Genomic DNA, 18,910 nt, shown 5'->3' on the forward strand with positions numbered 1-18,910 from the left:
ACAAAAAAATTGTCCATTCATTGTCAATGGCATTTAATGTTTGCGTTAGGACAAAGTTTGTGTTGCACACACACTAAGGTAGGTAAGGGTATGCATGCATACAGTAGGCTACTGTAGGCTATCTCTACTTAGGCTACTTGTTCACAATGAAACCACCACCAGCAAGAACACCTTGGCTGGCAACAGCGATGCCAGTCTACCGTTGAAACATGCCGGCGTCCCAGCGACAGAACACAACCTGCCGAGGCGGATAGGACTAGCCTGCAATCATGGCATTGACGTAATTGACGCGATTAATCAATAAGCTTGTTAATACAGTATATACTGTACATTCAAACGATTCAAAACTACTCTTAATTCTGAACTTCACTTCCTTCCTTCCTTCTTCCCATCAGCCTTTAAGTCAAACTGATTATATCTAGAACATCTTCATTTCAAAGTACAGTATGACCTATTGTACCTTGTCTCATTATCTCCTGATAGCCCCGTTGTCTTCCTGTCTCCTCTGGATAAAGCCTCTCTGTGGGAAACCATTCAAGCAGCCAAAGTACACAGCTTCATTCCCTGATACTAAAGACTTCTGTCAAACTTTACAATGATTCATGTGGTGCATTTCCCTGTCTGCAAATGGCAAGAACAGTATGAAGTGAAACCAGGTGCAGGTATCTGGACATCTCCCATCATTCTAGTATTGGTCATTTGCTATTGATGCTATTTCAACCCATTTAGACCTTGGAAAGTCTATATATATAAATATTCAAAGATTTGCGCCACCTTTTTACGATTTTTCAAAAATAGCAGACCTACAAGCTCATAGCGCGACACTCGGTGGCGTGCTATGAACTTGTAGATCTGCTATTTTCCAATAGCTAAATTATAACATAATGTTTAAAACACCAAAAGGGGTTCCTGCCCAAAATGGGTTAAACAATTAACAATCTCTGCCTTTTCTTAGTTGATACTTGACAGTTATCATACACCCCTGCATTTTGAACCCCATTGCAATGATAAACTAAAAATGTCATCGGATTTCTTATCCAAAATACAAACCCTTTTAATTCATCTCTCATTAGCACTCTGATCATAGATCTCTTTTGTTAAAATGGTTGCCAAACTTTACCTTTATATCCCGACAACAAGAATTGTATTAATGTCAGTGATTGTTAAAAGTGCTTCTAATTGGTTCACTTTTGTGCCTGGTGACTGTCCGGTTGGCCATGGAGAGTCACCATGGTTCTGTTGGATTGTTACTGGATAGGTTACTCAGCAGCAAATAGTTGTCGCTTATATTCTCTGAACAAAATGTCATGTCGAGAGAGCAGCAATTTGTGAGGATAGAAACACCGAAAGGACAGTTGGGAGAGAAAGAGAGGGATACAATAGAGAGAAAACATGAGTCCTCAACGTCCAGAACGCATCAGTAGAGCTGAAAATGGGGAAAGTGGACAGAAGCACTTCAGCTCACAGTCCATTGTGTATTCTCTAAAGGACTGTCCTGTCTTGTACAAAGGTCATGCCTTTTGGGAACACTATCGTCAGAAAAGACTGTCTGTCCTATTTTCCCTTTCTGTCCCTATCACTCCCATTCTCTCTTTCTCGTTGATGCAGAGGTGACGCCATTAGGGAAGAATAGCGACAGCTTTGAGAAAGGCTGTGAGACAGATAGAATGGCCAAATCCCAGCGGAGTCATCTGCTGAATCATTGATCACAAAGAACATGGGGGATTGAGGTGTGTGTGTGTGTGTGTGTGTGTGTGTGTGTGTGTGTGACGTGTGTATGTGTGTGTGTGTGTGTGTGTGTGTGTGTGCGCGCATATGCGTGTGTGTGTGTGTGTGTGCTTGCGCATGCTAATTAACTTCAATATGTGCATAAACATGTGTAATGTAAAGCCTAATTCATGCTCTGTGGCACCATGGTGATGCGTGCTGAGAACCTCAGAGGATAGCAGACCTATCCTTGGCGCGTGTCTAAGTATTAACAAGGCTTAAGTGTGTCTTGAAATGCCACAATCACGACTTTGTCGGTCTCATGCCGTTATCTTGCTGTTATTATGTGCAGCATACTATGAAGAAATCTCAGGCTTGATTATTAACTAAATACATTGCTTTTGCCCTTTTTACTTTTAATTATCTTGGCTTCACAATAGTGATAAGTAATACAAGTGCTTCTCCATATTACCAATTATCCAGTCGAAAACATAGCTGCTTGATATACTGTATATGTTGATTGCAAATGGTCACATACTGTAGTAACATTTCATGGTAAACTGGATTAATAAAGTTAAATTACCGGAGCAATATATTCGTCCTAATTGCTGCCGTTGTGGTAAAGAAATGTTAGTGGAGCAGCGATACCTGTAGAGTGAAGAAGCCACGAAGAGTAAAATTGGTGTTAAATTCCACATGTTCTGGCCAATAAACGTTAATGGTGATTATTACTGTATTAGACAGGCAGTTCAAACCGGAATATACACTAACCGTCGAAGGGCAAGATTACAAACATGTGGCCCGGACAGTTAGCTGAACAGTCTGGGCACCTAGGCTGCCAAACTAGTCGGATGGCATGCCGCGGGTTCGACTACCGAGCCCGACGGCCTGTGCCGTGTGTCACTCCCCATCTCTCTCCCCCTCTACTGTCTGTCTACTGTCACATAAAAAGCCCCAAAACAGATCTTAAAAAATAAAATAAAATGACACACGTGTGCCTTGTTACGAGTCCATTATGTAATTGACCGTGAAAGAATTGTTGGTAACACTTTACCTAAAAGTCGGGTCTATTAAGCACTTATAAGGCATTATAAAACGTATTACTGAAAAACTAATCAAGAATGATAACTTATAACCACCTTTATAACATATTATAAGTTGACTTAGAAGAAATGCTTCCTAAATATGTGCCAGGCAGACCACTTCAATCATCGAGTGCTGGTCTCCTAGAGATACCTGAGACCCCAAAAACAAAAAAATATGGCGAAGCCGCCTTTAGCTACTACGCCCCTGTGCTCTGGAACAGCCTGCCAAGGGATCTACGGTTCTCTGAATCTGTTGACATTTTTAAACGAAATCTTAAAACACACCTTTTTAGCATCGCTTTTACCTCCTAGATCATGTCCTTTTCCTGTGATTAGTCTCTCCTTTTTACTATTGTTTTTATTACTATATAGTTGATGTTTTTCTGCTTTGTTTTGCTCTTTGTGTGATATGTACATATGTATATTTGTGTATATGTATGTGTATTTATATATATATATGTATGTGTATATGTATATATATATATATATATATATATATATATATATATATTATTTTTATTATTATTACTTTTTGTTCTTACTGTAAAGCACTTTGAACTGCACTCGCTGCCTGAAAAATGTGCTATATAAATAAAGATTGATTGATTGATTGACTTGTTATGTTCAGAATAAAGTTTTTTCATTCATTCATAAGTGCTCATCATAATACATTACAAGCTCTGTGTAACGGCACATCATAACTACCTTAATTTAACTAGTTATAAAGTATTTGTTATAAGTTATGCATAATTCTAAACATTTAACAAGTGTTGTGAAGCATTATAATATATTACTATAAATAAGTAGGATATTATTATTATTACTGCATCATGATGCATTATAATGCATTATGACCATACATTATATACATTATCTTATAAGTTATAATACTTTATAACCCCTGTTATAGGTTATTATGCATAATTATACAAAATATAGCAAGTATATTGTATTACTTGACGACACTGAAAATTAATTTGATTACTCAGTATCATTTCGAGAATAAATAAAACTGTTATAATGGCTTATAAGTGCATTATAACACATTATAGACCTGACCTTAACATCTTAACTTAAGTCTTACCAAAGGGCCTACTCATTCACATAGACACAAATGTGCATGCAATACATGTGCGGTGTGCACACACCTGAATGTTTGAACACACAAAAATAAAAACTGCTAAGCGCCCCATGGTTCCAGAGGGACGCTGGGAGATTGTGGAGACAGAGTGGCACTTTATGAAAGAGACACGGGACATTTACTAGTCAAGTGTTAGAGTTAATGGTCTGGAAAGAGGGAGAATGAAGAAAGAGAGGAGGAAGGAAGGGAGGGATAGACAGAGTAGAGAGGAAAGAAAAGCATACACACAGATGGACAGAGGAATATTATGCATTCAGAACACATCTACATAGCGTTTCTCTCTTCCCCTCTCCCATGGATACAGCTACTGAGTGGCTTTTCATGCACCAATGATGTGTAAATGCTGGACATTAAACTACCATAATACCGGTATCACTGTGTGTATTCATGTTTATGCGTGTGGAGGTTCAAGGTGTTCTATTAGTACCATATGCACAATTGCAGGCAGGGAAACAACTTTGTGTGTGAGTGCATGAGTGCAATGTGAGTGTGCATGTATCCAGTGTGATCCATGAATGTGTGTGTGCGCGTGTGCGTGTGCGTGTGAGTGTGCGTGCGTGTGTGCGCACGCGCGTGCGCCTATTATTGTATGAACCAAATGTGGACAGTGTAGACTTAAAACCAAACTAAATTTAACCAAACTAACTTTCTGTGTGAATACAATAGTATTGCCCTATCTGTACGGTAGAGTATGTTAATAAAATATATAATTTAGTCTCCCTGCTCTTCTCTATTGCAACATTTAGGCCCTCCAATTTTAATCATCCACAAACCCACCTCTGTGAGGGGACCAATAGATCGCTGGGGACTATGGTCAACGAATTAGGGTTCACATGGTTAAAATACTTGCCTAACCATAGCCAACATCGATGGAAATATGAAATACTGTAACTGTTTTTGTTGTTTTTTTCTCTTAAATTTACAGTAGCCAATTATTTTGTACACACTTTTCTCCCAATGTATTTGTTATTCCAACTGATGCCTCCCCACACACATGTCTGTTGTCACATGCTGTTCCCACTGGCTCACCTGCCACCTGGAGAAAATAGAGCGTTCATCCTACTCCTCCCGCGTACTTCCATCCATGATACATTAATTAGTTCTCTAATGTCCTACCATGCTGAGAGACCATCAATAGTGTTACATCACATATATTCAAAATGCACACACCGCTAGGCTCTCAGGATCGACCTATATACCAGCTACCATGCATGAACTATATATTTGCCTAAAGTAGCTAAAAGAAGCTGTTGTGAACTTGTAGATCTGCTATTTTCACAATCTCTTATGGGCTAAAATAATGACATACTGTATAATGAAAGTCAATGAGGAGCATATTTGGAATATTTACACAAAATAAAGATATTTAGAGAGAGTAATGGATGGCCATAGATAGATAGATAAAGTACAGTAAGTAGTGTACATAGCAGATACAACTACTATCAAGGTGTGGTTGCCCCGACACAAGTTGTGGGTTACAGCCACCTGGACCAAGTAGTGTTGTGTCGGTTACGAACGAACAAATCAAATGAACCAGTTAATTTTGGTGAACAAAATGCACCCGTTCACTTGCAAATGCGAGGCGGTGAGCCTGTTCCGACTGCTCCAGGGTGAGCTGCAGGGCGGGGTTGTGACCTCCCGGCTCCTACAGCACCCAAACAGCCAGTCTAGAGGGGAAGGTGAATGATGCTGAATGACTGAGACCGACTCCTACAGCACCAGAACAGCCAGTCTAGAGGGGAAGGTGAATGATGCTGAATGACTGAGACCGACTCCTACAGCACCAGAACAGCCAGTCTAGAGGGGAAGGTGAATGATGCTGAATGACTGAGACCGACTCCTACAGCACCAGAACAGCCAGTCTAGAGGGGAAGGTGAATGATGCTGAATGACTGAGACCGACTTCTACAGCACCAGAACAGCCAGTCTAGAGGGGAAGGTGAATGATGCTGAATGACTGAGACCCAAATGGATATATATCGCTCTCTGCTGATTGACTGACTGTAGCCCTCTGGTTGCAATTTCTACTTGCAACACATACAGTGCAAAACAACGTTATGATGATTATAGCGTTTAGAATTAGAAACACTAAACAATAGCTTTCTTTTTTTACTGCACACTATTTTTCCACAGATGTAATGTATTTTTATATGTTCATCATCATGCTTATTTTTTAGTGGTGCAACCACTCCCTTATGGAGCTATGTGTGTGTGTGTGGGTGGGTGGCTGGCTGGCTGCCTGCCTGGCTGGGTATGAGCACGAAAACAGCATGGTTGTTTTTCACCAAGGTTGCGCAACCTAAAACACAAACACAAACCCACACGCACGTATTAACTGTATGATTTCGGGTGTGCCAGTACAGTACAGTGACAGTACAGTACAGTAGAGGGTACAGTAGAGGGACCGGCACACGGTAACTCTGTCATTCCTCAACCGTTTCGGACACGGGCGGCTCTGGGTACGTTCCTGGGGGTCTAATGGTGTTATTCTTTACCCTACATAGGTAGTCAGACTTTGAAAGTCCCTACCAAGTGTGGTAGCTTTCTATTTTCCCGTAGACGTACATCAGAATGTGTTATGCACAGTGAATATACATGAATCCTCTCACTTACCAAAGTCAGAATCATAGAAGAGGACGAACTTCTGCCAGCCGTACTCGGAGACCACCTGCATGATGACGTCATTCAGGTAGACGGGCGGGCGGACCATCAGTGTGTAGTCATCTGTCCCGGGGATGCGGCTGGTCATCGGGCAGTTTGATCGGGGCGTACCGGCCGGGGATCGCTGGATGAACAGGAGGGGGATGTGCATGGCGTCCGCCAGCGTCTGGAGGCTGCCGGCCGACATGCAACCGATGGAGCTCACCAATGCCAGGATGCCGCGGTTCATCAGCTCACATGCTGAGTTGGAAAGAAGGAACAAAGAGAGGGGTGAGAGGTGAACATAGAGTTTGTGAATGCTCTGTGCTAAGATTTGTCATATTACACACCCACATGTAAAGAGAGAAAAAAGTATACAGCAGCAAAATTCACTGATACAAACTTCCTCTCTCTCATACACACAAGTAATCCCACACAAACACAAACTTAGAGCGGACACAGATGCACATACAGGCCCGAGGATAAACTCAGGCACAGTTTAATTCTTGTGTGCATCTCACTCAAACCCAAACGCAGGTGCTGTGGTTGTTCCAAGACAGGAGCTCGCATAGTTATACAGCACCGCACGTTGAAAAGTATCAAACACACAAGTATGAGGATTAATTATATTTCTCCCATTCCCGTGTCCACTCTCTGCCCATCAATGCGGTCCTCTGCCTTTATATCCTGCTCTCCGTCTCATATCGTTTCCTTTAATCACTTATACCTATACATTTTGTTCACAAATATAGCTATGAAATACTGTATGGTAATTTGTGTCTGAAGCTCAGAAAGTTACTATATCAGAGTACGTACGGTAACTTGGTTACTGGCAATGAATGATAGGCCAATAGTAAGGGAGTATTGTTTTGACAGGGGACACTATACTGTAAAGGCAGACTGGGTATTTAATCACATGCAGCGGCAGCAACACGTGACAGGGTGCAACGGTGTAAGAAGACATACCACCTACACCCCAAACAGCACAATAGTCATTCATACGCAACAGTGCCCATGCATTCCAACATTTCCTATAGTACATCTACAATAAACTTCATATAATCACCAAAATATGCAATGGGCTTTGGCAATAAACTAATAACGTTACCACATGTGTTGTTCTTTTGGCATCCAAAAAGCTTTTGCTCCCTCCAACATTCGCAAGGCACAGAGAATAAATTAAAGCTAAGGCTAGACATTGAGCCTAGTAGGCCTACAGCAGTATGGTCCCTGGCTTGCATTAACATTGCACTCCATCCAGGGGTGTTACACGACAAAATTACATTATAAAAACAGTGTATTAAAAGCTTCATTAAGTAATAGTGTGTATGTGTGGAAAGTGCATTTAAAAGTGTATAAAAAAATCCATTACACAAAGTGCATTATAAAAAGGGACCCCATGGAAGCAAGAGCAGGCAGAAAGCCCTCTAGTTGTTAGTGTCTGACCTCAATGTTGTGTTTCACTTGCCTTGAACACTACATTGTTTCTCATCTCGCCTTCAAAATATACAAAACAATTCTCATATATGTTAGTCAACCTGCCGATACGAACCCGTGGACACTCTCATTCCCATAATCGATATAAGCAACGCCCCTACTTTGTCTACTTTCTCACAAAGGTCAAATTCCAGTCTTTTGGGTGACCTTTCATATTTCTAAAGGTCGTAGAAAATCGAGACCTAGACCATTAGATTCAGCATCCTCAAAATATGGAGGAGGGGTTAAAACAAACACACACATATATAGGCCTATATGAAATATATTTCTGAAGGTTTTTTTATAAGGTTTTTGACTGTTGCCAGATTGGTTGAGATAAGCAGCCAGGTCTATGAAAACAAACCCAAAAGAAGCGATTAGGGCAGCTATTTAGCCGATCTACAAGCTCACAGTGAGCTTGTAACGAGTCCGACGCCACTCTAGTCTATGGCCCAATCTCAATGGCCTCCCTCAAGCCCTGAGCCCTGAACCCTCATTGACTTTAGTGACGTCAGTTGTAAGTGCTTGAGGGTGAGAGGCTGCAAGGGCTCCAAATTGTTGTAAAGGGAATGGGACTTTGAAGATGAGAAGATGAGTCCGCCATTCATGACACTTGCATCACTGCATCACTTAAAAAACTGTCCTTATTCACAGCCAGTGCTTTAAACATACAGTATACAGTATGTAACCAAAAAGGTGTAGCCTACCCTATTTGAAGAGTAACTTTACAAAACAAAACTGCATAGAGCTTAGTTCAACAAAAATAAAATCAATATAGGCATCGGCAGATTTTAGCATGAGATAACCCATAATACAGAAATATGCAAGTTTTCATGTCCATCTCTATTAAGCTTAGCATATTAATATTAGTATTTAAGCTGATCTTTTTATTATTAGTTTTGTAAATACACTTTCCTGTGTGATAGGGGTTGTAATATTATAATTGCATTTCCATATAATTTTTATTATCATTTCTCATCATTCCCTTATTATTATTATTCATTATCCTAGTATCCTTCCATGTCGTCTCTTTGAGAACAGTGAGAATGCACAATTTTTTGTTGACATTCTAAACGCGATTCATAACTAATTTGCATACCGGTATTTATATTTATTGATTGACGTTAAGAGAATTCCTTTGCCAATTCCTTTTCCTTTGAATTATTTTGCCAAAGTCATCATCGATGCTGACTTTGGCAAAGGGTTGCATAAAGGGGCGGGGCTGAGCCATCACTGACTTACCGATTTCAAATGGGACAGCCCTCAAGCCCTCGCAGACTTCACATGAACACGCACCTAAGTCAGTGAGGGCTCATTGAGTCAGCAAGGGAGTGGATTGGAATTGGGCCTATCTATCTACGCCCGACTACATGAACCCTAGCATAGCAGTGAAGCCTGAAGGGATTTGTTGTAGAGGGAAAAAAAGAGCTCGCAGACTTATAGACGTATATAGCCCCAGGTGACCACTCTCCACTATAGGGTTTCTACTGCCATACCATGCACAGTAGTTAACACAGAGAAGAGCATAACATACAGTGGGGTGCTGTGGATTTTTTAACTAGTAGGGCTGTATTTTAATGACGTCATGTGCACATCACATGCACGCGCATGCATGTGCACATAGTCGATCAGCTTGTGCTAGTTATATGATGGAAAACCACCTATTCTAATGTAATTATATTTCTTATTATTTAGTTCCATTGTAAATTTGTTGTTTTTTATTTTTGTTTAAATTAATTATTTTCCTTTTAGTTTTATATAAAATCCCTTTGCATTGTACTCACCCTGCCTTAGATTATTTTGCTTTCAAAACCATGGTTTTAAAACAATCACAAGAACTTCCAACAAGGGTCAGGGATAACCATGTGAGTTTCAGGTTTTGAGATCAATTTAGTAAATGAACAGTAGGCTAAATGGAAAGAAACATTTGTAAATAAACCAATATGTAGGATAGGCATCAAAGTTTTGAGCTTCAGCCTAAGCCATTTCGATCAAACAGAAAGAAATTTGGATGTACAGTATATTTATGAATACTGTTGATGATCGAAAAAACGTAAACTCACATTTGTAATGATTATAATGCCTATAACTCCCAACAGCTGAGAGTCGACAGGCGCACAGGTTTAGGCACGAAACAAACTTCTGGAATCTGGACACATGCATGTCTTCTTCGGTGGGTCGTTAGAACTAGGCTAAGCTACCTGCATTGCATGGTCGTTTATACAATGTAACTCAGAGGATGTGAAGTGACTAAAGTGAGAACATCAGGTAATGTTATATGCAAAGCATAACAAAGGAGCCTGCCAGCCAGGTATAGACGGCGCCACCGCTTGCGTTGTTACTTGTTATAGCCGTTGAGCTCGCCGTCAATGTGCATTGTCGTGCATGTGCGTGCATGTGCTGGTGTGCGTGCAGCTTCAGAACTAATGGGGCGGTGCCCAGGCAGCCCTACTGGTAGCTCACCGCTGCTGGACAGAGGCTCCCATTGAGTCTGAGCATGTGGGCATTGTGGGGATAGCCGATTTATCCTGGGTGCATCATCATACGCAGTGTAATTATAGTTTGATCTAGGCCAGGTGTGACTGTTTAAATGAGCCATCAGTCCCCTGTTCAAAAAAAGCCATGGGTTATTTCAGGCAAGCAAGGCCTCATGTACCCTCGTGAATTGATGCATGAGAAGGAGATCGACTGAAGTACTTTAAACTCTGTAGTCCTGTACATGTCCAAAGTTTGAGGAATTAATTAAACCGCAATAGGTCTCACGATAAAGGTGGTCACTGGCTGCAACTCTCAAGAACACTGAACCATTGAGTCCGTTTCCAGTGATATGAGCTCCACACACTGGCCATTATTAGTGTGCATACGGATATTATGTGTGCGTGAGAATTGCATTATATCAGAACTGGGTGAATGTGAGCTATTAAAGCCAGTCAAAAAGTAGTAATAAATCTACATTATCCAGATTCCACTGCTATAATAGAAGTAAGCCTAACCTCAATTAGTGGAATAGTCTACTAATCGATTGAGGGAGTCTGATTTGAGTGCCAACGGGCAACGGCGTAACATCATGCTGTACTTTCCCAGAGTATGAATGAATAATAGTTCTTTAGAGATTGGCAGTCAAATCAGACTGATTCATCAAAAAATATTTATAGGCAACATTTGGAGATCAGATTTGACTATACATTCTTAGTCGGGGGCGACGGGGACAGGCCTAAATAGATTTCAGTCAGGCTATAAGCTCATTAGCTTGCTATAGTGTGGCTATACTGTACAGTATAGCATATTAGCTTAGCATCATCAAGGCTTTGGCTAATGGAAAGCTTTTCTAATCCCTTACTTATTAGGGCACTTTGGAGAATTAGTGCCCTCATCCACTCTACATCACACACTTTTAAGTCTGCAGGGGGGCTCAGTGCTAGGCTCATTACAGTTCTTTGCTAATGACTTAAAGGGCCCATGTTGAAGCAGTTTTATGTTACAGTAGCCTACATCACAACAACATTTGCAACACTTAATCAGTTAAACCAACCTACTTTGTCATGCAATGAATGAAGGTGACGGGAAATAACGATAGGTTTGTATAGGAATGGGGCATGTCTGATCAAATTGATATCAAATATCTAAATGCTGATACTGAAATATTATTTGCCCCAAACTGACTGCAAAAAATGCTGCTGTTTGTTTAAAAAAAGATTTATATCCTCATGTATAACTTGTAGGCTATAACAATGCAATGTGACACATAGCTCTGCTGTACCTCCTCCAACTGTATATACTTTCCCCATTTTCAACTGTTTTTATTGTATTTTGACACTTGCTTTGGCAAGGTAAATGTACAGTATGTTTTCGCTCCTTTGAATTGAATTGAAATATCTCTTTAATGTGGTTAAAGAAGAAGAAGGGAGGGAAAGGGCTAGGGGTGCTGGTGTTGTATACTATAGTGAAATGACTTTAGCTCAACCATACACAGATGGTCCAGTGCAAACAAATGAGGATATAACCTTTCTGTCATTCTGTGTCTTATACTGAAAGCTCAATCTGAGGTCTGACTGCTTTTAAGAAGCAATATAGTCTATCCAGGTATTCAGAGTATGTTAAAACATTATATCACTTTCCCACTATCTGTGTGTAGTAGATTTGAGAGACATTGATCGGCTTGATATATAGATGTTTAAATAACCTCAGGCAGTGACCCTTTGGATAAATCACAGGAATCCAATGTTTATTTCAAGATACTGTCTCGCTAGGGGTGTGTGTGTGTGTGTGTGTGTGTGTGTGTGTGTGTGTGTGTGTGTGTGTGTGTGCGCGCGCGTGCACGTGTGTGCGTGCATGCGTGCGTGTGCATGTGTTGCAGTAGTAGTCTCTACATCAGATCATGTTATTGAGCTCTCTCTCTTATACCTTGTTGTTCTGTCAGAATAAATGGACTGCCCACACTACACTTGCACCCAGCTGTGACCGATGCGTCTCTCAACGTTTCTTATCCGTTTCACCACCCAGGACTACCACCGTCAACCCCACCCACCCACCCAACCACAATATGTGAAGCAGAGAAATCAATACCAATGTCAGGGGACAAGTGAAAAAACAACACAGCAGCCACACAGTCTGTGAGCAACTTTCTTGCATTGACAAGTAGAGCTTTGGAAGAAGAGCCTTTCAACAAGTAAACATAGCTGCATTACATTGTATTATTTAGAGTAGACCCTCACTTGCATTGTACGACGGATTGAGGCCCGTTTCTAGTTTGTCTTGACGTGACACGGTCATGCAGAGAATACAGTATGTTTTTAATGAGGCCTGGTCCCAGAGTGAGACTAGTGATCAAGTCAGGCACTGGACTGGAACTGTATTTAATACCAGCTCCACACTCGCCCTGTCCTTTCAACCAGAAGCAATCACATTCAATTAACAAGTACACACATGCTCCCATGCAACAGGCCACACACAATTGACCAGCAAACCTATCTCCCTGCCTATAGGGCCAGTGAACAAGTCATCTCTCAAGAGAGATTCAGCTGCAAAAACAAATCATTTCTGTTGCTTTACCGAGCAGGTTGACAAGCAGGCCTAAAACAAAAAGATAAGTGTTGACCCACATAACCCTATAGCTGGCGAGGGCCATTTCTAGCCTCCAAACTGCATACACCTGTACCACTGCAATTACTCATAGTACTGCTGGCATCAATCACCTGCACACTAAGTTTACTATACTCCTAATGCACAATGAAGCAAAAAAGATCTAGATTCAGACACCTATATGTGATCTCAATTCACAATTTGAGCAAGAATCGTGCAGCACTAGTTGGCTGTCCAATTCATTTCAGTTACTGTTTTTGCTACAAGAGAGAGGTTTAAGTCAAGCACGTTGATGTTGTCTTTTTAAAGGTGTAGTGAAACGGAAATGGTGGACATTTTATTTTGAAGTTTCAGCTTGAAACGCTGAGTCTGAAGTTTCTGAACCAATCAGAGCGTCGCACCTCTCCAGGCTATGGGGTTTTAAGTCTGTGACTTCCTCTCACGTGCAGTGTCGTTTGTAAAGAAAGTGACAGAGGGATTATTTCTAACCTATACACAACCTGTCTGCCAAGGAGGGCCAGCCCACTCTGTCATATAGGATGCATTGATGCGTTCTATAAGGTTCACCAGATATAAATCGCAGAGCAAAATGATGAAATGCATCCTTAAGGGCTTGAGGACAGAAGGAGCAGCTTTTCCATCATAATATATGGAAAAGCTGCTCCTTCTGTCCTCAAGCTGTCATATTATGACAGCTCCATATTCCAACACAGAAAGAAAGACTGCTTCAAACACCCTTTTCCTACTGTATGTATGTGTGAACAATCATACTAGAGGTGTGCATTGGCACTGCCCTTACAATTCATCAGGTAACGATTTGAGTTGATTCTACGATGCATTGCAATGCATCACACTTTTCTATATTACTGGCACAACATGGCACATTTTTCATCAGTCAATACAAGCAGTCAGATATACTGAACGACATTTTATTTAGAATTATATACAGTATTATAAATATATAATTATATTTAGGATTTGAATATTGATTGTCACATTGCTGCATTGCATTGCTTCATGGCCGAATCGCGATGCATTGCTGAATCGATTATTTCTGGAACATACAGTACTTGTGAGGACTTCAGAATTTTAGAACTGCATTGAAAGTGATTGAATATTATGGCCAAAAAATAGTGACACGTTGTGGGCTTGCCGATCGGCTCATTTTACAATAGGATAGCATTCCCGAGCCAATACTTTGATGACCAGCAGAGAGACTCAATGGTCTCCTACTGAGCAGCCACCCGGTCACTGGAAGGCGCCAAAAATAAAAGTCTTCATCATGGTGAGAGTAGCCTCGGTACCAGGCTTTCATTTTCGTCGGCGCAAAAAATGAAAGCCTGGAGGAAAGCATTGGCCGCTCTGGTCTAAAAGTGGGAGTCAACCCTTCCGGGTGGGCGTCGCTCCAAATGATGTGACGTACTGTAGCGCTGCACTAGAGGATGGGGCCGGGGGTGACCGGTGATCGGTGAGATCTGTCACATTAGCTCAGGATATGGCGTGAGTAATTGATAGAAAATATGTAATTTTGGGGGGTGAAGTGAACTACTCCTTTAAAAGCGTCGATGTGGATATGACACAAACCTGAAATTTACACACACACACACACACACACACACACACACACACACACACACACACACACACACACACACACACACACACACACACACACACACACACACACACACACACACACACACACACACACACACACACACACACACACACACACAGTGTGTAGGGATAATGATGCACAGCAGTATACAGTGTAGTGTGGTGGTGAATGTGGTAGTAAACACATACAAATCTCATTTCAGCCGATGCAGTTATCCCAGGATCATACAGTATTCATATGCATTTGAAACCATAGCAGACACTGCAAATTGTCAGCTCTACGATGATAACAATAACACACGTCTGTGTGTGTGTGTGTGTGTGTGTGTGAATGACCTATTTGTGTCAACAGTATTCTCCCAGATCTATAGATTAAAAAGCACTGTGATCCATCAGTGAGAGAGAGAGAGAGAAAAGACAGAGATTATAAGCCTTAGTTGTACTTGTGCCTCGTGTCACACAATGAAAATAGCCGATCTACAAGCTCAAAACGCGCAGCGGTGCGACACGTTGTGGCACGTTGTGACCTTGCAGATCTGCTATTTTCGCCATGCGACACCGCCGTGCAACCAAGTATACTGTGTATCAGGCAATGTTGTGCAGTCAGCCTGATATAAAAAATAATAAAGTGTGTGTATAGATGTGTGTTCATATGTTCATATGTGTGTTCATATGTGTGTGTGAGAGAGAGAGTCGGTGCGGTAGACCGGCTGATATAATGTTCTATAGGGAATTAACAGTTGAATTATGGCACATGGTGGTGCAGACCTTGGTTGGTACCGTATGGATTGTCTGTCTCTCTCTACTTTGTCTCTCTAGCAACACTCCTCTTTTCTCCACATTCGCTCCCTCCATCATCCTCTCTCCTCCATCTCCCTTCCTTTCTCCATATGCCCCTCAACCCCCGTGGGTGAACTGTCTGCTGTGCAGCTCATTGGAGTCTTTTGAATGCACCAGGTAAAATGTTTTAAATAATAGCCACATTAACCCTGGTGTTGGGGATTCGACCATGAAAACTGGTTTGGGGGGATAACTGACCACTGCATGTCAGATAGATTCATGTTCAGCTCTTTACTGAAGGATTGTGGTGCTTATGAACCAGAAGGTTCTGAACTAAAATACTCATTCCCTGAAGAAGACCTCCTAGGTCGAAACGTTGGATAATAATAAATATACAGCATCGTGGCTACGTGTGTGGCTTGTGCAGAGAGAGAGAGAGAGAGAGAGAGAGAGAGAGAGAGAGAGAGAGAGAGAGAGAGAGAGAGAGAGGAGAGGAGGGGGGGGGGGAGGGGGGAGAGAGGGGAGTTGCACCACTCAGTTCACACGGGTGTGATTTTTACTTAATTAATGCCTTAGGCCAGCACCTCACCAACACTGGTGTGCGCCCTTTCCTGTTTTGTCTATCTGAACTAAAATACACCAGAATAAAAATACATGAGCTCCATTTGTAACCTCTTATCTACGCTTCAGCTCCAAGAAGAGGTTACGTATCAGGTTATCCCTGCATCGGTAGAACGGCGGTTGACCTAACCCGCACTTTGCCCGCAAGGACATTTTCTTGCACCCATGGATGCACAAGGACACTTTTAGCGACGTTGTGTGTGTGGACTTAAGTGCAAATACACACACATCACATCATGCAACACAACATAATTTGCACATAGTGTACATATGAAAGTGCCACAATAGAAATAAGCCGCTGGCTATTTTTTTTTAATTTATCCCATTGATAATGGTGTGAAAATGTATGTATTTTTACATGTTCACATTATCAAAAAAGATTAAGAGGTCTAAGTCTCTTCCTCAAGCCCTCTTTACATTCATTCATTCCAACCTCTGTTCCTTCCTCTGTCCTCTTCTACATCACGCACGCACGCACGCGTCCCATCCCGTCCTGTCCTTCTTCATCTGCATACACTCCTCTCAGCCCAACCTCCCCCATCCATCCACATCCTCTTCTACAGCGCCACTCAGGTCCTTATGATGCCTTCGCTCATCCCTCTCTCCATGTCTCCCCATCTCCCTTCATCCCCCCCCCACACACACATGCACAACGCGAGCACTACCCATCCTCATTTAAATACGTCGCCCCCATAAGACGTGACTTAACGGCGCATATTTCCACCTCCAAGGACCTGCTTCATTTATTCTCTTTCAATCTCCTTCCCTCCATCCGTCCCCTCTCCTCCCCTCTCCATTTATCTCTCCCACCCGCCTTCCCGTGGTTGCAGCTGTATGTAGACTTAAAGTAGCCTCAGCTGTACATATGGACTTAATCCGCCTCCCCGGCCTTCAGTCATCCCTCTCTCAACACTCACTGCTGTATATCTGCCTGGCTCCCAGCACCAGTGGTGGAAATTAAGTAAGTAGATTTACTCAAATACTGTGTACAATTACCAGTAAGACGCCTGAGGGCGAGAAGCGACCTCGCCCGCCCCTAAAGGGTGAGGTCGCGTGCACGCATCCGCCTGGGTGACAGCAGACTGCTGGGTGAGCGCTGGCACTTTGGAATGGGGGGTCAGATCAACATATCCGCCTGGGTGACAGCAGACTGCTGGGCGAGCACTGGCGCTTTGGAATGGATGGCCAGATCAACATATTCGCCTGGGTGACAGCAGACTGCTGGGCAAGCGCTGCATTTTTTTTTTTTAAGAATTTATGAAGACTGACAGGAAAGAGGAGAGAGAGATGGGGAGAGACATGCAGCAAATTGGTTGTCATGAACGGGACTCGAACACGCAACGTGCTGTCAGGCCAAAGCCTGGCATGCACCTGGACCACTTGGCCAGCAGGCACCCGAGACTTTGCATATCTGCCTATAGCTCCCAGTGCTCTACCTTCCTCATACTCTCATTTCTTATTCTCTCATCGTCTCTACCTCCCCTCCTCCACTTCCCTTCCTCTCCTCCGTGCTGTCTGCTAGCCACTTGAACCTCATCATCCATATTCCGGGGGGAACATTAGCCAAAAACAGCAGATCTATACAAGCTGACAATGCGTCGCCAGCGCACAACGTGTCGACCATGGAGGTACCACTTAACAGGCCACATATGTGATGTGGTCAGTCGGGTGGGCTGTGTGCTCAGTCAGAGCACATTGATTTTAATGATCAATCAATCGATTGTGTTCCAACCATTGTTGTGTTGGACCAATGGAACCAACAGCAGTATCACAATGAAAACTCACTTTTCAAGGTGTTAAAGAAAGGTACCATACATTTCTTTATCAAGAATAAAAAAGTCTGCACATTATTGCTCCCAGTTGTATCTTTACTTAAATGTGGTAACGTTTCGGGCGGCAGCCCTTCCTCAGACCTTCACACAAATGAGTAGACAATAATACATTTATATAATGTGACACACCACATTATATTTGTGGCCCTGTGGCTCATCCACCATCAGCGCTCAATCAGTCACTCACCGGTCAGGTGACATTGACATTAGTGATTAATACACGTCTCAGTGTATATCATCACATTACATCACCAGAATATAATACAATACATTCCTGTTTCCAGACTTTTACAGACATTGTAAATGTACACAAAAAGGAAAAATACATATGATCACAATTAAAAATGACAAACGACAATGATTGGGGAGTGATGGTGGATGGGCCACAGGTGTGGAGTGTCACACTTGTATTATTGTCTATACTCATTTGTGTGAAGGTCTGAGGAAGGGCAGCGGTCAGAAACATTACCAACACAGTAATTAGTGTGCAGACATTTTTATTCTTGTTATGTGACTTTGTTTGATCCGGCACCCAGCCTACTAATGTACTTGGATGTGCATGTCTGTTGGCTGTTTTTCAGCTTCCTCCGCTACCAATACCATATATTTCTTTAATATAATTGTCTTTGAATTTTAATTAACCATAAAATCTTAGTGTTTTGCCAATCATTTGGGGGCCCAATTGCAATATCGTCACGGCCCACCAAGGGTTTAATTGGTTAGGCGTTCCATCCATCCAGTGTAGACTGTGTGTGTGCCGCCGCTCACTGTGGGCAGGAGATGAATCAGCCCCTTGGGGAGCATCTGCAGCTCAACTGTTCATGGCCCCCCGGGGGCTTCTTTACGTGCGGTCACCTCCTGAGGACACAGCTCTGATCTGCATGCTCATCTTCACACTCTCATCCTTATACTGTACTGTACCTCCTTAT

The 18,910-nt window shown here is 42.2% G+C and overlaps 1 protein-coding gene across 2 annotated transcripts in view; it reads right to left on the reverse strand.

Annotated features, from left to right (window-relative positions):
- The window catches only part of grid2 (glutamate receptor, ionotropic, delta 2), a 603,942-nt gene that overhangs the window by 244,702 nt on the left and 340,330 nt on the right, over positions 1-18,910 (reverse strand). The window contains exon 3 of one of the 2 annotated variants that reach the window (XM_080765356.1): positions 6,547-6,834. The exons of the other annotated variant lie outside the window; for it this stretch is intronic. Coding sequence (XP_080621482.1) covers positions 6,547-6,834 — 288 coding nt within the window. The remainder of the gene's footprint in view (positions 1-6,546; positions 6,835-18,910) is intronic. 2 annotated transcript variants of the gene reach the window in all.

The sequence above is a fragment of the Protomyctophum bolini genome (genome assembly GCF_963924005.1).
Source record: "Protomyctophum bolini genome assembly, chromosome: 6".
Taxonomy (NCBI): Eukaryota; Metazoa; Chordata; class Actinopteri; order Myctophiformes; family Myctophidae; genus Protomyctophum; species Protomyctophum bolini.